The sequence below is a fragment of the Sinocyclocheilus grahami genome, unplaced genomic scaffold (genome assembly GCF_001515645.1).
Source record: "Sinocyclocheilus grahami isolate Dianchi unplaced genomic scaffold, SAMN03320097.WGS_v1.1 scaffold284.1, whole genome shotgun sequence".
In the NCBI taxonomy this organism is placed as follows: domain Eukaryota; kingdom Metazoa; phylum Chordata; class Actinopteri; order Cypriniformes; family Cyprinidae; genus Sinocyclocheilus; species Sinocyclocheilus grahami.
In genome coordinates this window covers 691385-716990 of record NW_015505463.1, presented here as the reverse complement: position 1 = coordinate 716990, position 25606 = coordinate 691385, and the positions used below count along the sequence as shown (strand labels likewise).

The window sequence follows — 25606 nt, the reverse complement described above, 5'->3', positions numbered from 1 at the left end:
TCTTCTCAGGTTTCTTTTGTACAGTCATCTCTGATAATTCTTGATATATTTTGCTGTCACAACTTCCTCATTATATTTCTAATTTGTTAAACTGTTAAATCCAGTTAAATGTGATGTGGATTTAAAAGGTGTAAACTGTGTATGATTTACCGTATATACGACTGTGGAATCTTTACTGTTTTTAATACCAATGCTGTTTGTCAGTTCACTTATCTGGGAAACTGAAACCGGCGCTACATTCATGTGTCTCACATAAAAGTAACTCACTCTCTCTTGTTTCATACAAGACCAACTGACACCAGCTTGCAACTCAAGTTATTGACATACTGTAAATGACCTTAGGCAACTTCAGAATTAATACTACTGTAATATTGACTTTTTTTATCTTTTTTCTATGCTGACAGTTTTGAACATTGTAATGGACAATTTTTTCTCAGTAGAAACTTTAAGATAATATACAGGTAAATTTATAATAAATTATCATTTCAACTCAAAATCAATATTGCATTTCCCCATATTTATTTAGTTGGTAAAAAAGCCATGTAATAGGCAGGATAATGTGCACTCAAGACAGTTATTATTGCAAAATAAACGTGACGAGGTGATCAGAAACCCTACGTGTAGCGGATCTCTTACATATTGTTAATTTGTGACTGACTTGAGTGAATCAATGTGCTCTGTGTTTCATTGTTACCATTATTCAGCTTCAAAGGGACTTCACTGCATCTCTGACTTAAAGGAGGTTTGATCATGGCTAATTATTCAGTCTAGCTGGACTAATTTTGAACTTGTTGCAGGTCCTCTGAAATCTGTGTTTTTCCTGATGAATGTCTCGTTCTTAGAAGTCTGGGAAGTAAGCAAGCAAGAGCTGATTTACGTCCACTTCCCGGACACACTACAGGTTTCGTCATTCATTTGCCACCCAGTATTATAAACAAAGGGGTGAGAACCTTTTCCACAGGTCATTCAGAAACTGTGTGTGGACATGACTGCTTATTTTTCAGACTTCTGTTTCATTCTCAATTGTATCCAAAAAAAAAAAAAGTGCTGTGTTAGCTCAACACACAGTAACAACAGCAAGTCCATTAATAACTTTTATTTCAAACAGCAACACTCACTGGCATAAATTTAGCAGTCATCCAGCTGCTTCTGGGTTCTTGGATTACAATATATTGGCTTAGTGTTAACAGAAATAGCCAACACTGATGTAGGATCAGCTAACAACCACAAAAATAATTCCATGGAAGTGCTTGCAGTTGTGTACTTAATACTAAATTTAACTGATATTTATGGGAAATAAATTAAACTGAACTTTACATTCCTAAGATAATCAATCCAGTTTCTGTTAAAGATTTTTACTTTTGTGGTTTGCTAAATTCTTTCTTTGTAGGAAGTCCACATCATTTCATGCTAGCATTGTTACAGGTCTTGCATGTTATGACAAAACAGGCAGATTTAACCCATTATTGTGATTAAGATACAGCCAACTGAACTGACCGACATGCTAACAGAGGATCATCTCACACAAACGTGTCTACAGACACAAACACTGACACTGTGTAATCATTGACTTGACCTTTTGTTGAGTCAGAGCACAGCTGTGTTTAAACACTGTGTTTTATGAAGATACTCAGAAGCAGTTTATTCACCCCGATCTCCTCGGGTCCCCTTCCTTTCCTGTATGTCAAACTACTGTGTTTCTCAAGGACCTCACATAAGAAAATGTGGTGGAATGGCTGAACTTGTGTTTATTTGTCCTAGAGTGTTATCAGTAAATCTCTGTACAAAGATGCCTGATATAATCATTGATAAAATCAGGGAGGGGAACTCCATAGTTTATCATGGCAACTCTTGGGATATAGTTTGCACAGTCATGCTGCTGTGAGCATGTAGCCATGGCACTGCAGTGCAAATAGCATACAAGAAATTACCCATAGCAGATCTGGACAGGTGGAGCTGGGGGAGGTGGAGGGTTTCAAAGGAACTCTGCACTGCAGGACCAGGGGTGTGTTCCACTTTGCTTTTAGACACACACTCACAAACTTCCCTAATCACTTCTTTTCTGTGCAGTCTCCACCTCCACTAAAGTGTGTTCCACTTGACTGAGGGAACGAGTCACCTAATATAGCATGTATACTTCAGGCAGCTCCATATAACACAATGCAACATGATTGTGACGATACAGTAGATCACAATTAATTTACCCCCACCACACACAATTATAAGAATGATTTTGAGATATAACTGCATATTTTGTGATATAACTGCTTAATACTTGTTGCTACTTTAAGCTGACTGTTTGTTATACAGTCATACGTTATTGCAGGGGTTCTCAATTCTGGCCCTCAAGGTCCAATTTCCTGCAAAATTCAGCTCCAGCCTTGATCACACTCACCTGCCTGTAACTTTCTAGTTATCCTGCAGGTCTTGATTACCTCGTTAAGGTGTGTTTGATTAGGGATGGAGCTGAACGCTACAGTAAAGTGGACCTGGAGGGCCAGAGCTGAGAACCCCTGGTTTATTGTATAAAAATGTTTTTGTAAATGTAATTTAATTTAAATTATTTTCTCCAATAGCCCAAGCATACTTGATCAAGGGCTTAGGACGTTCCAATTCAACCCAGTGCAAGGATTCTGCCAGTAGAACATTGTTTGGGGTAAGTGCTCTCTGAGCTAAAAGATGTCATGTAACGATCTGTCAACACACAATTAGTGGATTTCTGTTCCTCACTACTAGGAATGAAGCATGCCTTCTTGTTGTCCCTTGTTTGTAAAGCTTAAATATTATGCATTTTGAGAGGGAATAATAGAAAGAACACCTGCCTATAATATTAGTAGCTGTTACCTGTCAAACATCCACCATCTGGCATAAACCATTTAGAGCAGCTGTCATAAGTGAAGTGTACAGGAGGGAGTCAATCCTCCAGAGACATGTTATCATCAACTCATGCATTTGAGCTATCTGGCTCACAAGGCCTATCGCAAAACAGCCCTCACCATGCAGTCATTCCACTCTCGCATACCTAACTGCACACAGGGTATGGATTCATTTGCACTGTGGGATACATCACTACTGTCACTAATAAACAGCGTGCAAGTTGAAGGCTAGTCAGGTTGCCAGGGCAACTATTAAACTTTGCACTTGCTGAATGCAGAAGAGTTGTGTACAGATATATCTTCATCAAGAGATTATGTGTAAACTGGCTGCTGTTTGTATATCATACACAGCAGTAATGTATATGCTTGAATGTGATGCTTGTATATGGAGTGATTTATGTGTTAAGATGTCTCTTCATTAGATTTTTACACTCAGTAACCCCCCGTTCTGAAAATAAGCTCCATTGTGAGTGGTTGTAAGGCTGTATAGGAAAAACAATATGAGTTTTTTCCTGCTCAGAGCAAATATCAAGCTGTATCACACAACCAGATAATCACAGTCCTGCTGATATTCAGACTGACAGCATGTCAATGAATGCGATTGTTTTAAGACAACAGTTCAAAGAAAGTTATAGACAAAATATTGCCAGCTAATAAGTCTATTTGTGCTCCACCGATAAAAATAGTTTCACACAAAGCTTAAATTACTTATTGCACATCTCTGAGCAATACACAATAATGGGGTTTCCTTTCTAAATGAATCCGTGTTTTAATGAGTTGGTTGAATGAATGTCCGAAATCACATACTATCTGAGTAGGTACATTTGATGATCAACAAACTCCACAACTGTCAAAATTACAGTATGTTCTAAATAGTGTGAATGTATGTAGTTTGAATGAAATTTGGACATATTACAACCCCCTTATTGTCTTTTGACTTAAGAGTGCCAGTTGTTTCGCACTTCTGTGCCATGGCCTCATGGGATAGATAGTAAAGTGACCTGTTCAGAAGCAGTATATGTAATCGGGTACTTTTTGCCTATTGTTTATCAATACTGAATTCGGCATACTCCTCCTTTCACATGCCGTTTTTTTTACCAACTATGTAGGGAAGTATGCAGCCATAGTCACTTGTTTTGTTCCTGAATTAATCAGTATTTTAAACTAATGGGTTGAATAAATTATTCAATGACTCACTTTTTGCCACCTACTGGTGTTATGACTTAACATGCAGAAAGACAATATGAACCCACTCTTAAACTTTTATTTGCTTCAAAATGTGAGAAAGAGATGTTGGTGCACTGTATTAAGGATTCTGTTGGCAAAATCACAAGTTGAGTACAGCTGTCAGTGTCAGGTTTACAGGGATTACTCTCTGCCTGTTAGGCACATATACATGGAACTCTGGAACACTGTCATTCCCAGGTTTTTTATTCCCTTGTATTATGGTTACTAAAGATGATTTTATTCTGATTGACCAGTCAAGTGGTTATTGATGGAGTTATACATCTATGACCTGGAGAAATAAACAATGAATAAAAATATGAAAGTATATACACACACAAGTGAAGGTGAACAAACCAGAAGATGCACTGTGGTCTGTTCACTGCAGCATCTGCTATCATTAAAGACACCGCTGGGACTGCTTGTCAAAAATGTTGTTGAGCAATCGCACAAATCTCCATCAAATCAATGAATGACTGTCTTCTACAATTGAAATACGTATGCTTGAATGCAATACAATTTTAAAATGCTGACTGTGATCTTCATATCTATATAGAGATTAAAGTGAAAAAATGAAAAACCCAAAATCATCGTCATTCCCTCACCCTGAAGCTGTTCCAAACCTGTATGAGTTTATTTTTTCTGTTGAACACAGAAGATATTTTGAAGAATGATGGTAACCAGACAGTTGCTGAATCTTCTTTTGTGTTCAACAGAAATGTATACAGGTTTGGAACAACTTCAGGCTGAGGAAATGACAAAAGTTTCATTTTTGGGTGAACTATCCCTTTGAGTGGCTGTGAATCAGAGGTTGACTATGTTCATTGAGGAGCATAAAGATGTGGTACACTTGCTAAAGACATTTCTCTGCAAGCTGAAACTTGCCATTCGAGGCTCTGGGGCACTTTATCATCATGCTCTGGTAAAGTGCTTAGTAGAGTTGGCATTGCTTTCCTTTTTTTTTAAATCAAAGAACCTAGAGACAAGAGACATAACATCGCCTGGGTGTGGTTTGTATGTGATGATCCATTGCAGCTGATATGGAGTTATTTTAGGGACTGTTTCCATGGCCAAGGTTGGAGTCTGCAGGAGAGCTCAATATAAGCACAGCCACTTGTTGAGAAAGTCATTGTTGTGATATTTCTAATCATCTAGAAAACAGTGACAAATTTCCAATAATTTGTATCATATCTGCCTTTTGTCATCCACAACATGAAGAATGTTTCAAACAACACTTCAATAACTACACAGGTTACATAATTACCATTAGGCCTATGTTTAGACGTGATTGCTGCTGAGCGATTTTCCTTCCATCAGTAACGGACAGTATATTGATAAAATCTCAATAGGTATTCCTGTTGTTTCACTAACAGAGTTATATGTCACATGAAGTTCACCTAAACGTATTTTGTTTTGAAAGCCTAACTGTGCCAGCAGTGCCAAAAGACCATTTGACCTCCACAAGACCAGCCTCAACAGATTGAGCCTTGAAAATTACCTATAGAAAATCCATTAAAAAAGTGAATCCCTCTGGAAGTTGTTTTATAATTCATAGTCTGATGGCATGCACATCTTTCAACTTATTGAAACATTCTGTGACTTAAAGGTCCCCTGAAATGCTTAGAAACACCAGCGTTACTCTATGTGTTGACGTCATTTGAACTGAAACAGGAAGACAGGGCGGGACATATCAAGCAGCCCCGCCCCTTTTTAAAATAGCCAATAGCGTTCGTTTATATCACAGCTTGGGCTAGAGCCGTTCAGAGCCGTTGAGCTCCATAAAGCCGCATTTGACAGGGTATGCCAGCCACAATCTCATCTATATTGCTATAAAATATAGCATTCTGTGTAGAATTCAGATATCTCCGATACATTTTGTGGTCTGCGCTGACTCGCGCATGTGATCCGCTCCGTGCTATGGTGTCTCTGGACCGGAGCAGAGTGTGTGCGGTGCGGTGGTTAGCTGACACAGCGCGAAACCAGACTTCTTTTTGTCCTCAATGGAAAGCATATTTACACTGTTTGAATTGTTCCCTGTCCACTACGTGCCATTCACTGTACAGAAAATACTAATTCTGTGGACAAGTGACCGATTTCAGCCGCGGCTTCAGCGTCTATTTTATAGTGTAGGGGGCGGGCGCTTCAGATTCTAGAGAGCATTTGATTGGACAGAACGTTTGATGAGAAGCTGAAGTACGATGTGACGTCAAAAAAATTGTTGAGCCGTTTTGGCAGAAGTGACGAACTGCAAGCTTTGAATGCTTATATCTTCTAAATGCGAATTTTGTCACTGATTTGGAGCACACTGCCTTATAGATAACCTTAAGACTAACATATTGATACTAACACCCAAAAAACTTTAATTTTGATTTCACGGGGACTTTAAGGCTCACAATACAAGGACAATTTATTACATTCATGAACTACAGCTACTGGAGCATTTACAATCTGGATTGGGCAACATTCAGTTTAAGAGGGGCGTGTTTACTAGTTTTTCATCGGAATGTAGGCACACACTGGGCTGCGCTTCAGGTGAACGCGGCGGCACGCAAAGCTGCGGCTCTCATTCACAGCAATGCAAACTCTGGCCTAGTTTATTTACATACGCCGGATCATCACAGACGCTGCTTTTTGACGGGTAACTCACTACTACTTTATTATGCGTGCTTCGTTTAAATATGCTTTGTTTGCCATCTGAAATAAGTTTTACTCTCACTGAGGATGCTCTGTAGCCTAAAACGAAATGTGTACAGTAAAAAAAAAAAAAAAAAAATCATGATGTAGCTTCATCTTTTCCCACTTGCCACAATAATTTCTATCATTTCTAATTAGAGTTTCGACTTGGTTTTCTTTACCAGAAATTAAACTCAAAGTGGCTTATGTTACCTTGATTTACTGGGGAAAAAAGGCAGCAATTAAACGCGATTTAACTTAACGATAATATATTTTGCTAATATATAGAAATGCTGTTGTTGTTATTATTATTATTATCAAGAAAGTATATCCTGTTGAGTTTTTGGATGTAATGACACATAACGTTTGTGCAACGATCAAATTAGGACAAACGCAATATTATATCTGTTCTCAGATGATATTCAGCGCCTGATGTGAATCTGAAACTGAATGTGAAATCTACAGGAGGACCAAGTGTCCTGACTCCTGACCGAAGAGCCGTTCTTTTCTGAGAGGCTCAGGTAGAGTTCACAGAAAGCCAAGCCACATGAAGACAGAAGATCTGAAGTCTTATAACCAGACCTTCCTGTGAGATCGGACGCTGGACACTCTGATGTGAAACTGAAAGCGATTCAGAGGTTTGCTCTATGAAACAGCACCTTGGAAAGTGAGAAGGACCGTAATGTAAATAAGCGCGGACGACGTGAAGTAGCCTATATGTATTTTCAGTTATTCATTTTTTATTCAGGATTATGTAGGATTCAGGTCATCCTCTTTGGCTTCTGCGTGTTTGAAAACTTCAGGAAAAGTACCCAGCAGAGGAAACACTTGTGAAACATGGATGTAATTAGGTTTCCCGATTTTTTTGATGATAAAAACCACTGGGATCACACATCTCGTGGTCTTTACTTTATCAGATGAGTCCAGTTTCAGATCTCAAGAAGTTATTTTGTGACACCTGACGAAGACCTAAAATGCAGAAGGCAAACAACAGGTATGTGGACCATGCTCCTCTACTGTGAGGGGAACACGTTGATAATTTTATTGTATTGCTGAAGGGAAGATGGAAAAGACCAAAGAAAACAACCTGGGACAGACTCGAGTCCTTAAGATCTATGGGTCATTGACATAATGATTAAAAAATGCAGTAAAACTACACCTCTTCTAGACAAACATGTTTTCACCGCTGAATTAAAATGATATTATTATTTGATGCTTACCTTTTAAATTTAGTTAAAAAGCACCAACACAGGAAGCCATTTCTTTCGTCATGTGAGCCCTTGAAAACTATATATTTCAAATATTTTTCATTTTTTCATCATCTCAGACATCCTCATTTGCTCTATTTGTTGCAATTGAATTATACAAAGCCACATTTTATTTCAGTCACAGTTACTTTGCAAGTGTTATAGTGTTATTGTTCAACATTTTTATTATCAGTTTCAATCAGTTAAAATTATTAATGATAAAGTCATATTGTTTTTTTTTTTAAATCACATTTTCATGACAGGCATAGGTTTATGTTCTTACCTTCAGGCTATAGCAGTCAAAACCATCTAAATGAACATCATTATTGTCTTTTAACTATAGACCTTTTGACCCTTGACCTTGCTAATAAACTGAGCTAATATGGTAAACTGTTGAGTGCAGGTTGTACTGTTGAGAATTTTATTTGAGGTAATCATGATTCATTACTTACAGTCTGTCTCTTTTGATCGTGTTTATTCACAATGATTAGAGATGCACATGAAAATGTATTTCATCATATTGCTCTTCTGAATCAGTTCTTAATGGGAGTGTATTGTTTATAATTGACCAGTGTCCACTCTGGGTTGCTATTAAAATAAGCCTCTTAGCCCATGTTCGCAGAAGATTAGGAAGATGAACAATGTTTGTACACAAATGTATGATGGAGAAAGAAATACTGTGGCATGTTTACATGAGTTTACCCCTATAAACTTCTCAAATTTTGAATTCATAGGCATTACAACAATACAAAGAAGACAGTCGGGCTTTAGCAAAGCTGTAAAGAGTTTCTGAGAATCTGCTCCTTTGATGAGTCAATCGTTGTGTGGTCTCTTAGTATGCTGACCTCACTGCTGGGAGTCAGACTCATACTCTAAAAATGCACGTAAACATGTTTTCTCAGTGGCGGTGATTTCTCAATGTATAGGACACACCGTCACTATTTGTTGTCATTAATCAAGAGTCTTTGATGTAGAGCAGTAACACTTATACAGTGAGCCCTGTAGTCCAGGCTCCATTTTAAAGTCAAATAGGGTGGTGTGTAAGACTTTGTGATTGACTTACATGATTTATTTTCTCTGTCTCCAGGAAACTGTCTCTGTGCCAGGCCCTCACTCTCATAACACTACTGATGTCTCCAAGTTGCCTGTCCTCTCTGCCTGTAAGATGTTCCCTATCCCACTATCCTTCAATTTATAGACCGTCTGCAACAGTAACTTTAATGTCATGTCAGGCAGTTAAACTGAATGTTTAGGGACAATCTTGAACAGTCAGTTGGGAATGCTCAGATCGGCAAGGCTCGCTGCCAAGGTTTTGCTCACTTTAACTAGAGTGCTGTCTTTCCTGTTGATTGCCAAGAGCGGAGCTTATTCAGAGCAACCAGGGCAGGATCACCTCGGGGGTTCAGAGACCGGGATGCCACCCTGTATTGTTTTGGATTTGCTGTTTATACACATTGCAGAAATGATCAGTTAAGAAGAACATGCCATTTGGCTCATGCTCTCTCTTTAACATTTAAAAGGGTTGTTCAGCCAAAAAAATAAGTAAAATAAAGTTCTGCCATCGTTTAGTCACACTCATTTAATTCCAAACCTGTATGATTTTCGTTCATCTTCAAGACAGAAATTAAAATGTTTTTAATGAAACCTGAGAGATTTCTGTCCTTCCATTGAAAGTCCATTCATCCAAAACTTATGATAAAACTGTCAAGCAAGCATGTTTGAGCTTGCTTTTACCATATTTGATTATTTTTATGTATATGTGTGTTGATATATGAATGAAAAGCCTATATTAAATCAGTTCATCATATAAAGTGATTGTATCTCTTCAAAAAACATTTTAAACCGTTTGATTCATATGGATTACTTATGATGTCTCCACCAAAGCATCAGTTTTGGTGGAATACATTTTTTCAGTGGAGGGACCGCAATCTCTCAGGTTTCATTCAAAATATGGTAACACTTTATTTCGACAGTCCACTTTAGACATTCTATTAACAGTAAATAACATTACAACTACATGTCAGCTAGCAGTTAGTAGAGTATTAGTAGACTGTCTGCTTAATATCTTCTAACACTTTCTTTGTCAACTTATTCTACTAACCCTAAACCTACCCTAACAGTCTACTCTGAGAGTTAGTAGACATGTAGTTGCAAATTAATGAGAATTAGTTGACATGTAGTTACAAAGTTAACTATAGTTAGTAGAATGTCTAAAGTGGACTATCGAAATAAAGTGTAACCCAAAATATCTTAATTTAGGAGTGACGAATGAACGTCTAATGAGTTTGGAATGACTTGATTTGAGTAAATGATTACAGACTTTTCATTTTTGGGTGATCTAGCCCTTTTAGTTTCACTGGTAGCTATATGGAAAGCCTGCATGTACTACTCTGCCTTTGGTGCCTTTTAGACCTCACCCAGTCATTTTCCCAGTTTCTCTCCCAAGATCCAAGCTAGGTCTTGTCCAACAGCCATTATCATCTTCATTCCTCTGGAATGACTTTCACATCTCCTTTAAAGCAACACAAACAAGACCTATCGACAGGAAGCCAACAAGTTCATTTCAGAACTAGGAATTTCATTTTCAAAAACACTTTCCAAGAATATACTTTTTTTTAAATCTTGCCTTTGAGGGGAAGCTGGTGTTCTGAAGTTGAAAGGTCGATTTCATTCATCTGCCTTGCCTACGGGCCCCATGGCAGACTGTCATCAACACTAATTTGAGTCTTTGCTACGGTAACGAGGGCAGTTCCAGGTCATCCCGGTATTGAAGATGATGGACGTCAGTCATAAAGCACTATTGTGTCTGTGTGAGTTTAGTCATCTGTTGTTTTAACCCTCACAGCTAGACATCCTCACTCATTACCAAACCTCTATTCACCACAGGTCTCTAGGCTAAATAAGGTCAGGAGATTCTGACACACATTCCATTTCTCCCTGCAATGGTAATCTTATTAGATTAGTCAAACCAAACCTAATTTTTCTGTAATATTTTCACTGAAAGGTTCATTTCAGGAACCAGTACAAAGCTCTGGACCAAAAAGCAGTCATATATGTGCCATTAAAACATCCCTTTAGGGGTCAAAGTTTGGAATGCAAGTTCAATGCTCTGTTTGTATGCTGAAATCATTTCATTTTGTTGCGACGTGTTTACACACCTCATGTGACTGTCTGAATTGCTTCAATTAGATTTTCGTGATATCGTGGAGGAATATTATTTTAGAAAGACAAACAGTTGCTCTGTATGAGGTTGTATAATATGATAGAAGCAGAAAAACATGCTCAGTCTCCACACCTACATTGCATTTACAAGAATACACATACACCTTGAGGAGACGTTAGGCCTCAGGCAACCCATGGAAGCTCCTCACTCTTTACAGGCTGTTACTGCCTGTTTGTCTCAGATCAAAGCCAGCAGCGGATCTAAGAATGACAGAGTAATGCTATCCTTGAAGACGATTAGTGGTGGTCTGATAGGAATACCGCTTGTGTAATGGAGGCTGTGTGTAATAGAGCTCAGTCAAGCACCTGGGGAACACTCAAACACTTCCACAAATGTCAAGTGCAGTCTAGCATAGCCGATGAGCAGGAAATGTTTTGGTGGCCTCTCATGTGTCTTGAGAACTAGTGCACAATCATTTACACAGTAAGCGCAGGATTCCTTTAGTTTAGTGTATGACATACATCAAATGACTTTTTTAGTACAAATATATTTTACATGCTATTGTTCTAGTGGATGAGCTTGCAAAAAACCTCTTAGCACAACTTAGTTGATCAAATCTGCCACCTCTGCTGTCTCTCTGTGTTGTTGTTCGGCAACCTTTAATTCACTTCTTTGTTTATACATTTGCAGTCATCCAGACGAGTAGAGCTGGGAGGTGAGGGACCACAGATGCATAGCCAAATACATTTCATGAATGAGTGGGCCTCGTGGGGCGGTTGGTCTGTGTGTTCGTGCTCCTGTGGGGGAGGGGCGTCTGTCCGTACACGCACCTGCATCACCAGGTAAGCTTCTTGACCATAAAAGGACACACACTGCACATTGCTTTATTGCATAGTTGTATCTTAAAAGTACTCTAATATGTACCATTTAGGGGCAGATAAGCTGCAGTAAAGTCCCATTACTGTCCCAGTGACAAGCTGTTGTAGCCCTAAAGGTTCAGTTTTTGCAAATTTTTTCTGACAGTGAAAAATGCAAGAATGCATCCTGTGTAAACAGCCTTATGGTGTTTTACTTGATCAGGCTTGATTATTGTTTCTCCCTTTAGAAATCTGGTAGGAGGGCCGTGCTCGGGGGACACCAGGCAATACAAGATTTGTAACACAAAGGTGCAGTAAATTCTTTACTGTTTGAACAGGATTTCTACATAGAAATACATTTCAACTACACCTTATCCTAAACATGCTAGTGCTAAATATCGAGAGTTTATATGTATTTGGTTATCTAATTCTACATGGTATTTTGTTGTATTTTTTGCTTGGACATAAGGTCATCCGCCCTCAAACTTGTCAGATTTAAATGGATGGTCCTCAATTTCATAACTTCTGGCTGCAATATAACAAAGAGTGAAAAATTTAAGGGGGTCTGAATACTTTCCGTACCCACTGTATATCACTTACTACACAAGTGTGTTGAGGATGCATGTTAACATTATAAAATACCAACAAACAAAAAAAGTTTCATCCCCTGTATTCATTTTACTTTAGATGTGCGTGATTCTCGTGATCTGTGTCACTATATTGATGTCAGGCAAACTAAAGTTCCCTGAAGTCTTGAGCTTGTATATGTATGGACTTCTCCACAAAGAATGGTTTTAATGTTAACCCTTGTTTTAGTACATGGATGATTACCAGGCGAGTAAGCGGCCCTTCACTGTTGTCTGGGACACATCGAGATGGATTAGTACTTGCACTACAAATGCAATATGGACATATGTGTTCCTGACTACCTCTGAATGTGGATTGAGTGATCAGATCATGAAATATTTTAAGTTGCTTACACCTGTGATCCCATCACCCTGGACAGATGTTAAAACCAGCTTTAAATGGGGTCATTGTGTCAGCACACAGATGCATGTGTTGTATTTATCCGGAGTCCTCCAGGGCTGTTCTAAGAGTGTTAATGAATCAGGATATTAGCAGCTTTAGATGTGTGTGTTTTCTCTCCTGAGCTTTGTGTCTGTAACACCAGGAGTGTCCTGCTGACTCTATGGACTTCAGAGAACTGCAGTGTAAAGCTTTCAATGACAGACCCCTGGTCGCTGGCAGCAGTTACCGTTGGACTACCTTTCACACACTTACATAGTGGAGGTGGAAACGTATTTGAATGTGTTTAAAGAATTCAACCCACTATTATTATTTGATCTCCATATTGTGGAGTAGATTGTTTTGGAATTATTCATATAGTTTCAAAATGTTGATATCAGAAATATTGCATATTGTTTGCGTTTTGTTTTTTTCAATGTATGTTGAAAAATGAAGCATTCTGCACCATCTTGCTCTGTTGTTTCTACATGTACTACTGTTAAAAATCCTTCTAATATGTTGATTTGGTACTTAAGATTATTATCAATGATGAAAACAGTTGAGCTGCTTGATATATTTGGGGAAACCGGGAGACATTTTTTTTTCAGGAGTCTTTGATGAATAGGCTAGAAAGTTGAAAAGAACATCATTCAGTTGAAATACAAATGTTTTGTAAGATTATAAAACATTAACATAAACTTCAATTTAACAAATGCTTGCTGAACAAAGGTATTAAATGCTTTCAAAAAAAAAAAAAACTATTATTATTTGATCTCCATATTGTGGAGTAGATTGTTTTGGAATTATTCATATAGTTTCAAAATGTTGATATCAGAAATATTGCATATTGTTTGCGTTTTGTTTTTTTCAATGTATGTTGAAAAATGAAGCATTCTGCACCATCTTGCTCTGTTGTTTCTACATGTACTACTGTTAAAAATCCTTCTAATATGTTGATTTGGTACTTAAGATTATTATCAATGATGAAAACAGTTGAGCTGCTTGATATTTTTGGGGAAACCAGGAGACATTTTTTTTTCAGGAGTCTTTGATGAATAGGCTAGAAAGTTGAAAAGAACATCATTTAGTTGAAATACAAATGTTTTGTAAGATTATAAAACATTAACATAAACTTCAATTTAACAAATGCTTGCTGAACAAAGGTATTAAATGCTTTAAAAAAAAAATAAAGCGTACCAACCCCACACTTATATGCATTCCAAAACGGTGATTAGACATTTAATAATTGTGAATAAACACAACAACAGCATAAGTAAAAGCAGTAAAAAATAGACAGCAATCTGCATTATGTATACTTCAGTGAATTTCAGTTTGCAGTGTTGAATTCGTTACACCTAATCCATCCTGAATATACATATGATTAAAGAAGTTGAAACACTGAAAACTCATTAAATCAATTACAAATGCCAGAAAATATTGTGCCAAGATGAACGGATGAAAACAAATTGTTGTTGCTATTACAACGATACAATAAGTTTTATTGTAGTAGATGATGCATTTATTTTGAGGGTCTTTAATCTTGGATGCTTCACTCTTTAGTAGTGTCTAAATGTATTTCTTGGAAGGTCTCCAAGAATCTGTTGGGCCATAAGCTGTTCCAGTTTTTCGCCAGGAGTGTTGCGGGATCAGCTTGTACTGTTAAAACAGAATGTGACGGTGCTTGATATTTTGGCTTCTAATCACAGGGTTTGTATGTGTGTGTGTGTGCAGAAGCCAGGATGTGACTTGATCTTTGGATCTGAGCAGCAGGAGGATGCCTGCATGGTGTGTGGAGGCCACAACTCAACCTGCCTTCATCACAGAAGTGTTTATCAAAGCAACGGGCAGAACAACGGTCAGCAATGAATCTAACTACACTCACACTGACTCTAAACAGCAGAACAGAAAAATAAGCTCAGAATTCAGCAAATATGTTCAGTCTGGTTTATATAATCTATCAACTTTGAAATCGCTATTTTTATTTAAACATAATGTAAGAGATGTGAATAAATGGTAACTGCATGAATCTTGTTTGAATGAATCCTTGTATGAATCTTGTTTTTCAGAGTAGAGGACAATGACCTCCAAACTGTAAAATCTGGCATTTAGCCATGAAATTCTTAACCTAACCACTGTTCAAAAATGTAAAGTTTCTATAAGATTTTAAAAATGTTTTTGAAAATAGTCTCTTGTATTCATCAAGTCTACACTGATTTGATCAAAAATACAGTACAATCAGTAATATTGTGAAATATTACAATTTAGTACTGTATAACTGTTTTCTGTTTGCATATATTTTCAAATGTAAAGCTGAATTTTCAGCAGAAATGACTCCAGTCTTCACAGTGTGACATGATCCTTCAGAACTCACTTTAATATGCTGATTTGCTCCTCAAGAAACATTTTTAATTATCATCAGTGTTGTGCTGCTTAATATTTTTGTGGAAATTCTGATTTGTTCTGGGTTCTTTGATGAATAGAAATGTCAAAAGAACAGCATTTATTTGAAACAATATTTTTGTAACAAAGCAATGCTCTTCACTGTCAATTTTGGTCAATTTTATGGATTCTTCTTGTTTTTTTTAATCTTTCTGACACCAAATTTTGAACTGTAGTGTAAGTGGTTTCTGACTTTCTCTCTTTCTCTTATTTATATTGCACTTTCTCTCCCCCTCACACATATCTACATGGTTAGAATACTGACACTTCTGGCTTTGAACTTCTCCACATTATAACAGAATCTCTTAAAATCTTCCATCACACTGGCCAACTGAAAATACAGAGCATTTACATTGGGGAAAAACACAGCGATAATACAGCCATTGTTTGGCCACCCAAAAAAAACTCAGTTTTCCACTCTCTTGCATCTGGATTTCTGAGAGTAGGATAACAGATTCAAGGCTGCCAGCACAGAGCTCTGTAAAGAGGGTCAAAAGTCAAAGGAGAAGAGAAAAACCAGCCTGGGTCGTAATTCTGCAGTTCAGTGCCTTGCAGCCACACCAATCCATGCTGCAGCTGCAGCAAGACACATCATGGAAACATACAGTTCCATGCAGGACTTCGCACCTGTTGGAAATAACTGTGGTTTCTTTTATTAAAGAGGCTGAGATGCATTACTCTCTCATCTGTTTCCCTGCAGGACTGTTTGGGTACAGTGAGGTCACTATGATCCCGGCCGGAGCTACACACATCAGAGTGACTGATAACAGCAGAAACTATCTAGGTTAGAGCACAGTCCTGTGTGTGATCTCTCCAGCATGTGGTTTTCAAAGCAAAAGTGGCAAGGTGCACAGTTTGAGACAGCATTGTAGAAGATTACAGAAAAAATGCATTTACTTTGTTTTATTGGCGCAATAAAATTACATATTGGAGAACTTGCAGTTTTTCACTAGGTTCTTGCAGTAACAAAACTTTGTGCAATTTGTCCGATTGCTATATAAGAGCATTACAATAATGCTGTGTTGTGGTAGTGCAATGTTTTATAAAAAAAAATGTTTATCACTTTTTGTAATTTATTTTTTAAAGCTCTCCAGAATGGGCGCTCTCAGTTTGTGATCAATGGGAACTGGAAGATCAATGTTCCCGGGGAATACAATGTGGCAGGAACCAAACTTCTGTATCGGCGCTCTGCTGATACCTGGGAGAGTTTCGAAGTTCCAGGACCAACTCAGGAGGACCTGCACATCATGGTTAGCTTTGAAGGGATACGCCACCCCAAAATGAACATTTTGTCATTAATCACTTACCCCCTTGTCGTTCCAGACCCCTAAAAGCTTCGTTCGCATTCGGAACACAATTTAAGAGATTTTAATGATGAAAACCAGGAGGCTTGTGACTGTCCCATTGAAAATTACACTGTCAAGGTCCAGAAAAGTTAGAAAGACATCGTCAGAATAGCCCATCTGCCATCAGTGGTTCAACCGTAACATTATGAAGAAAACAAAAATAACGACTTTATTCAACAATTCGTCTCCTCTGTGTCTCTCCGCGTCACCGTAGCGCCATTTTGGAGAATATTCGCTGAACGCAAGCAGCGTACACTATTCTGTGTCAGCCGTGCTGCACGGATGCGCTGTTTTCGTTCAAATCAAAGCGTAAATACACGTAGAAAGCATATCCTTGTGTCGCGGTTGACACAGAATAGTGTACGCTGCTTGCGTTCAGCGGATATTCTCCAAAATGGCGCAACTGTGATGCGGAGAGACACAGAGGAGACGAATTGTTGAATAAAGTAGTTATTATTGTTTTCTTTGCGTACAAAATTATTCTCGTCACTTCATAACGTTACGGTTGAACCACTGATGTCAGATGGACTATTCTGATGATGGCTTTCATACTTTTCTGGACCTTGACAGTGTAATTGGGACAGTCACAAGCCTCCCGGTTTTCATCCAAAATATCTTAAATTGTGTTCCGAAGACGAACAAAGCTTTTACGGGTTTGGAACGACATGGGGGTAAGTGATTAATGACAACATTTTCATTTTGGGGTGGAGTAACCCTTTAAAATTACACAAAAACTTGTTCAGTTCAAACTTGAAAAAAAAATAATAATTCAACACAATTATTAACCGCTAGTAGCCAGTGCAACAGTGTGAATTTGTTCTGGTCTGATTGTAGGTCTTGTCCACTGATAAGAACTCTGGGATTGAATATGAGTACTGGCTGCCTCCAGACCGCTATGCCCTGTATCATGGGAGAAGTCAACTTCGGCAGCCTCACCACACATCAAACCACTTACCCTTTGAACTTCCAACCACTACGACTACCACTACTACCACCACAACCACTACTACAGCACAGCCAGTCACAAAACCTAATTTCTGGGGTAAAAATCTTTCATTCCTGATATTTAGGAATAACATCTATTAAGCTTTTGTTTAAATTACACTAGTTGTATAATATGGTATTAGAAGTATCTTATCTGTGCAGTGACAAGACTTGGTAGTTATAAAGGTATAGATTTAATGTTGAGTACACTTGAAGTCTGTGTGATGGGAAATAATTGGCAGAAATGTCCCAGACGCTTAAAGAGTAGTCTTTAGTAAATACAACTGTGATTTACGAGGTCATGCTCTCAGATCCTGCTGCTCGCTGGCCTCTTCACCCCCCCTATCAACAGCAGCCAGTCCCACGTTTGGAAAGAGATGAAAACCGCAGGAACCGACTGCCTGAAATACATCGTAGAGGTCAGTGCTATATCATTGCCATTAGTGTATGTCACAGCAGTTCTAGAGTCAATCTTGCATTTAAATATGGTTATCACTTCCGAAACGTTGCAATGTGTACTTAGCAGCATGGCACGTAAAACTTTTATTCAAATTGTGAATTGGTCATATACAGAAAGCGGGCAAATAGTGCTCCCTTTATCATTACTGAAGCTGTCAATCACCTCATTTCAGCACAAATTGATTACAGTTCTGCAATCTTGCGAAAACTCTTGTTATAATCAATGAAGCTGTCTATACTGTACGAATAATCTCTTATTTACATAGTGTTTACGTTACATTGAAGGGATTCATTAGCCTACAGAACAAAAAACTTTGTGCTGAACAAAATGCCAGCATTTTGAATGGTATTCTGCGGTTTCTGTCTAACTTGAATACCTCTGATTGGCTATTGCATTGATGTGCATATGTCTTTGATTGGCTATTCTCAGAAGACACATTGCAAATAGAAACCTCTGAAGCTCTTCACACAAATACATTTGCACAGGAGTGTTTGAAAGCAGCTGTCTATCAGCGGATACCGAAGTGACTTGGTACTTGGTACTACCAGTACTGCACAAATGGCAATGTTACTTTTTAAAAATGGCAGTGTAAACTTGCTACGGAAGTACACATAGTTTTCCGTTATTTGCATATTATCATGTTTCTTGTTCATTCCCTTTGTTAATTGTTGTTTACATGGATGACAAAGTCAGGGCTTTTTTTGTTATGTCATGAATACATTACATCCTTTTGTAGGCCACTGTGGGAAATGTCGCCAAGTACGAGGGAAAGGTGAGCGCCAGAGACAGTATTGCCAAAAAGATTTTGGTGAGTTCAATCAGTATGTCTCCAATGCCAACATAATACAAGTGGTTTAATATACATAGTATATTGGATGATGACAATACATTTGTCTGCTGTGACAGTATTTCGAGCAAAAGTGCTGGAAAAAGTCTATCATGGGGAGGAGACCCGCTTTGACGTCCAAATCATCCACACTTATCGCAACCGTTATCGTCTGGAGCACCGGGAGTTCCTGTGGGCGCCCAACAAATGTGACTGTCCCTTTCTGCAGGAGGGGCATCAATACATATTGATGCTGCGACGGCATATTAATTATGAACGCACTCTCAATCGCATCCTGTTGGAGGAGGACAGCTACGCTCAGCCTTATCGAGCACGTGAGGACAGCCTGCTGCGCCCCCTAGAGGAGCTCTGCGGTAACAGAGGCAGCAGGACTCAGTTCAGGGGGTAAACACATGGACGATCACACTTTCACTGCACACTAGTTCTGAAGTTCAACTATTGTGCCAAAAAACAAGGCACAGACAGAAACCCCGCTCTGACACAGAATTGAAATCAATGATGACTTTACTAAAGCATTTTGCATTCCTCAATAAAGACAATGGACACTTTGTCGGGATGAATTATGTCCATGAGGACAATTATGGGCATGAGGCAAACCAAAGCAAAGAGAGTCACTAAATGAAGCACTTTAGGTGGACAGTCACCTTCTTTTAAAATTGTACACCTAAGTAAATAATACACAGAATTTATGATGCCCTTTCTAGCACCACGTGTTAATGGCATAAAATAATTTGAGAGCATGTCTGTCTTTATCATGTGCATTTTTATGTTGTTTTTTATATATGTATTTATAAGCAGACAGTATTTCTAGAGGAAACCTTGATTTATATATTGCCTTATTTTACATGTTTACCATCAATATATTTGCTTTTATCATATTGAAATGATAATGAGTGTTTATGAGTCACACATATTTACACATTCAAGATAAGCAGCATATACATATAACTGTCTATGGTGGAGCACTTTTGCCAATGAACAGTTGTTTTCCGCTTTATGTTTGGCAGCTGTTTTTCCCATTCGTCATTAGCAGACTAACTAAGATTATCTTATTACCTTGCTGTGGTTGTTAAATTATAGTCCAGCCTTTCTACAAAACACACATAAACTCTAGAATGTGTTTTGTTAAAAATATATTTACAAAAATAACTTCTCTTTTATGACAGTGACATCAAACTTTCTAACATAAACATGTAATTAGAGCTAAATAGGCTGGCTGTAGCCTTGTTTTTAAAGTCATTATACTTTAGATAACAGCTTTTTCTCCCTGTGGCCTCTGATTGGCTGAGAAAGGGGGCGGGCTAAACCCCCAGAGAATATATATATACACACATATACATACATACGTACAAGCCACAGATCAATGAAATAAAGCATTGCTCACATAATTTATCCAACTTAATATACATAAATATAACAAAAGCTTAAATTAAATTGTAAAAAGCCTATTTCAGATAGTTTCCATATATCTATGCTGTAAGCCAATGAAAAATTCTTCTACATTTTAGAAAAAAACACTAAATGTACAGACATCCAGCTTGTCCAGAAAATGTTAATGTTCCTTTTGGCAATTGTTACACATCCCCTAAAGGCATGCTTGTACAGTCTTAAACATGGTTAACATTTTCTGTTCCCATGTTGAATTGCATTCATAGTGCTGGTGATTTTAATCCTAACAGGATTATCTGGAGGATCAATGTTCATTTAACTAACGTCTTCTCTTCAGTGGATCCACCGTGACTCATTTCCTTTGCGGTGGAAATCTCCAGTAACGTGCACCCAGCCCCAATGTCTTTGACACTGATGAACAGTCTGTAATTCACACGCTAACGCTAACGTGGCGGTGGGAGGCAGCCCGTCTCTTGATGCGAGCGCGGCGAGGTTGTTTGTGATCAGACTGGCAGTGGCACAGGGGACCCAGGAGGAGCCACAGATACAGAACCACACATGCCCAGCAGGAGGACAGCTTGACCCAGAATGTGGAGTAACTCCCATGGGTGAAGGTGGTCTCCAGCACAGCAGTCTCATAACTGGGGGAGACAGAATAGTATTATCAAAATTGTGATTCGAGCCCGCTTCACTTTCATGTACAGTGGGTATAGAAAAGAATCACCCCCCTTTAAAATAATCACATTTTGTTGCTTTGCAGCCTGAAATGAAGATGGACACCGTTTTTGTTTTATCCAGCTGTATTTACTCAGTGCAACTTATAACATCCAAGTAAAAGATATAACACCAATATGTTAGAGTTGGCAAAAGGATCACCCCCCTCCTAAAAATGACTTGTAAACTCAATCAGGTGTAGCTAATCACCTTAATGGCACAAAAAGCTATTTGACTTCCATCTGTGATCAGCCGTGAACATTTTGAGTAGCTCAGCATGAAAAGAGCTTTCCTGGAGCATTTCAGTCCTTTGTAGTGCAACTGAAGCAAACAATCAACTATGGGTGGCAAGGCACTGTCAAAAGATCTCTGGGATAAAGTTGTGGACAGGCACTAGTCAGGAGATGGATACAAATAAATGTCAAAGGTTTAATCAATGCCTAGAAGCACAGTGAAGTCTATTATTAAGAAGTGGAAGGTATTTGGTACAACACAGACCCTCCCTGGATCAGGACGTCGCTCCAAACTGGATGAAAGAGCCAGGAGGAAACTGCTCAGAGAGGCGACCAAGAGTCCTACATCAACTCTGAAGCAGCTGCAGGAATTTATGACAAAGAGTGGTCATTGTGTGCATGTGAACAATATCACAAATTCTCCACAAATGTGGCTTGAATGGGAGGGTTACAAGAAAAAAAGCCACTCCTCAAGAAAGGCCACATGCAGTCAGACTGAGCTTTGCCAAAACACATCTTGAAGATTCTGAGGCAGATGAGACTAAAAATGAAACTGAACTTGATCAAATTAAACTAAACTTGAGCAGTTCTGCAAAGAAGAGTGGGCAAATATTGCAAAGTCTAGATATGCAAAATTAATAGAGACAAATCCCAACAGACTAAAGGCTGTAATTAAAGCAAAAGGTGGTTCAACAAAATACTGACACAAGGGGATTATCCTTTTTCATACTCAGTGATTCAGTTTTTTTTTCCTGACATGTTGATGTTTTTATCTTTCACTTGGATGTTATAAGTTGCACTGAGTAAATACAGCTGGATAAAACAAAAACTGTGTCCGTCTTCACTTCAGGCTACAAAGCAACAAAATGTGATTATTTTAAAGGGGGTGATTATTTTCTATACCACTGTACATTTGTCTGAAATGATAAGACTGAAAAAGAAAAAAAATCTTTTAGAGATGTTATCAAAAGGAAACAATATATAAGCAAAAATATTAATCTCTTTATTTATCGCTAAAACATTTTTTTTTCAGACTCAGGCAAGTCTAGGAGGTTTTAAACCGTACAGACCCCGACCCAACCCAAGGACCCCCAATATATATACACTGTACATTTGTCTGAAATGATAAGACTGAAAAAGAAAAAAAATATTTTAGAGATGTTATCAAAAGGAAACAATATATAAGCAAAAATATTAATCTCTTTATTTATCGCTAAAACATTTTTTTTTTCAGACTCAGGCAAGTCTAGGAGGTTTTAAACCATACAGACCCCGACCCAACCCAAGGACCCCCAATATATATTTTTTTCTCTCTGGTAAACTTTCTTTGATGACAAATATTAATACCTTCTACAATATTTAAAAGTGCAATAATGCACAACATTTAGAAATGATTAAATATTTTTAAATCCCTTTTTAATTTTTTTAAAGACTGAAGTAATGGCTGCTGAAAATTCAGCGTTGCCATCACAGGAATACATTTTAAATTACAATTTAAAATAGAAAACAGTTATTTTAAATGTAATAATATTTCACAATATTATTGTTTTACTGTGTTTTTGTCAAAAAAAATGCAGCTTTGTCTTCTTTCAATCTTACCAACCAAACTTTTGAACAGTAGTGTATAGGCCTATATATCAACCTGAAGGTTCCTCACAGACTCCTGAAAACACTTGGAATTAGATCTAAAAAAAAAATGTTTATATGACATCTCTGTTTAGATAGTTGTGTGTCTGTGCTTGTACACATGGTTCCATCCACAGTAAATAAGACTAAATATGAAAACTCTTGGGTGTTCCAGTGCTTTCTACTCTGATCTCCAGAACAGTTCAGAGGTGTACTTTAACAACTGACCTAAACCAATTAGTGAGGGTCATCATTACGTAGAGGGAAGCCAGAAAGAAAACAAAATGGAAGAAAAAGTAGCTGTAGGCAACGCGCTGGGTTTCATTGTGGATGACTTTCTGACAGCCTTTATTCTCGTCAATGACAAACTCTTCCTCTGACAGGACAGAAACAAAGCTGTTAATACCTTCTATCTCATACAGTATAATGACATTAATATGTTTGTGAAATCTATGCATATTCGAAATTGTTATGAGAATTGATATTCTCACCATCTTCAGCCTCTGGGTAGCAGAAGCAACAGGAGGCTTTCTGTTCAGGACAGAGAGTGAGAGACATTGTCAGAGATGGTAATTCAAAGACAATATATTTAAGTAATGATTCTGTCATTTTAATAGGTTATTTCACCCAAGAATTAAAATTCTGTCATCGTTTGCTCACGCTCATGTAATTCCAAACCTGTATGAGTTTCTTTCTTCTGTGAAACACAAAAGATGATATTTTGAAGAATGTTGGTACCCAAACAGTTTTGGTTCCCATTAGCTTCCATTATATGGTCAAAATATCTTCTTCTGTGCACAGAAGAAAGAAACTCATACAGGTTTGGAACTACGTGAGTGTGAGTAAATGATGACAGAATTTCTTTTTTTTCTTTTTTTTTGGGTGGTGGACTGTCCCTTTAAGAGTGAAACAGCTCAAATCACAAAAATAATTATAAGAAATTCTGAGAAAGTCACATACCTGAAACTCATAGCGGTAAACCTTTATCATCCAGAAAGGTCCAAAGACCTCAGCTAAATATGAAGCCTCATTACTGTGAGAGATAATCAGCAGTTAGCTATTTTATTAATATCCTAACTATTAATAACTCAATACGGTTTTACTCACCATGCAAAGAGAACACAGCAGTACATGATTGCAGCCCCAATAATGGCCACAGCATTGCCTTCATTTTGAATCTCATCCCTGCTGACTTTAGGGTAGCACACCGTCATGTTGAGCCCCTGATACTCCACTGAAAGAACACACAAAAGCTGGTGTTATGTGCATGAAGTTTCTGGATTCGTTTTCCACAAACTCATCATTCAGGGTTTCAGAATCATGCCCTGTAAATTCCTGTTCCATTAACAGCAAATGCTCAGTTGTTTGAAAACAGCTAATTGAAAATGACTAATTACATTTAGTGTCACATTTGCACGCTTCATTTAGGATTTCTTGAGCCCATTGCTGCTGATTTAGAGATGCTTTAGAGGTCTGTGGATACTGTGTGTTATGTGTCTGAGAGAATTCCTCTGAGATGGGATTAAACTCCCAGCATGCCTCAGGGTGCACTTCAGTCCTTTATGAAGTCATGCAGCAAACAAAGGCTATAAAGCCGCTGATAGTTAGGAAACAAGACAGGACACAACAAACACACATATACACACCCGGCGCCATTCACCAAAATGAAAAAAAGGCACAAGAAGTCAGTACACTGTTTCTCTAGAAGCAACAATACTACCATATTAATCACACTACAAACATGATATTTCAAGCCAAAAGCCCTTCATCAGGCATTATGTAAATCATACTAAATCCAAAATCCTAAAGAATTATTCTGCAATCATTTTACATCAACGGCTATAATTCTTCTTCTCTGAACTTTACCATCCGTATAACATCTGCATTTCAAATACCCACGTGAAGCACCCTTAGCTACATCTGTGTTACATACTTGAGAGCTTTTCTATGACCTCAGGCACCAAAGCTTTTCTTTCTGGAAATCTCTTTCATCTCTGTCCTATGTTAAGCATGCACCATATATGGTGCCATATAATACCATATAATTTTTAAGTTTAACACTTATGCCCATTTAATATTCATGTTTTGTTTAGCTTTATTTTAGCCTTATTTATTCATCTAAAACAATTTTAATAGTTACCTAAATAACTATTTAAATGAACAAAAACTGTTTTTAATAAATAGTTAGCTAAATAGGTTTAGTTAACAATACTATTTATGATGCTGCACATCAAGTTTGTTTAGTTTTTCTTGTTCTTCTTCTTGTATATAATAAACTGTCTATAATATTGGCATTGGATGGAATTAAATTGTAAATTGGGCTACATTTTTTATATTAATATTTGACAAATCAGTATTTGCAAGCAGAAAAGAGCGGAGGGAGAGTAGTCTGAATTGGGTTCTGTCCTGTGGCGGCTGGTGTAAAATTTTCTAGGTAGGGTGCCACGTCCTAAAATTTGTATGATTTATGATTTAAAAATATTATGACTTGAAACATTTTAAATGAAGAAAATTGTTTTGACC

The 25606-nt window shown here is 37.8% G+C and overlaps 2 protein-coding genes across 2 annotated transcripts in view; one reads left to right on the top strand and one right to left on the bottom strand.

Annotated features, from left to right (window-relative positions):
- Positions 1-6616: 6616 nt before the first annotated feature.
- adamtsl5 (ADAMTS like 5) lies at positions 6617-20846 on the top strand. Its single transcript, XM_016292363.1, is given in 13 exon segments — positions 6617-6738; positions 7189-7767; positions 9108-9180; positions 11874-12025; positions 12289-12349; positions 13212-13405; positions 14752-14900; positions 16185-16268; positions 16571-16734; positions 17665-17872; positions 18126-18233; positions 19011-19082; positions 19181-20846. Coding segments are annotated over 12 exon segments (1614 nt in total). The 5' UTR covers positions 6617-6738; positions 7189-7747; the 3' UTR covers positions 19510-20846.
- A 5-nt stretch (positions 20847-20851) lies between these two features.
- Positions 20852-25606, bottom strand: part of LOC107600471 (serine incorporator 4-like) — a 17002-nt gene continuing 12247 nt past the window's right edge. The window contains exons 9-14 of the mRNA XM_016292378.1: positions 24481-24641; positions 24191-24317; positions 24044-24116; positions 23575-23614; positions 23312-23459; positions 20852-21151 (exon numbers count right to left, since the gene is read on the bottom strand). Coding sequence (XP_016147864.1) covers positions 20941-21151; positions 23312-23459; positions 23575-23614; positions 24044-24116; positions 24191-24317; positions 24481-24641 — 760 coding nt within the window. The 3' untranslated portion in view covers positions 20852-20940. The remainder of the gene's footprint in view (positions 21152-23311; positions 23460-23574; positions 23615-24043; positions 24117-24190; positions 24318-24480; positions 24642-25606) is intronic.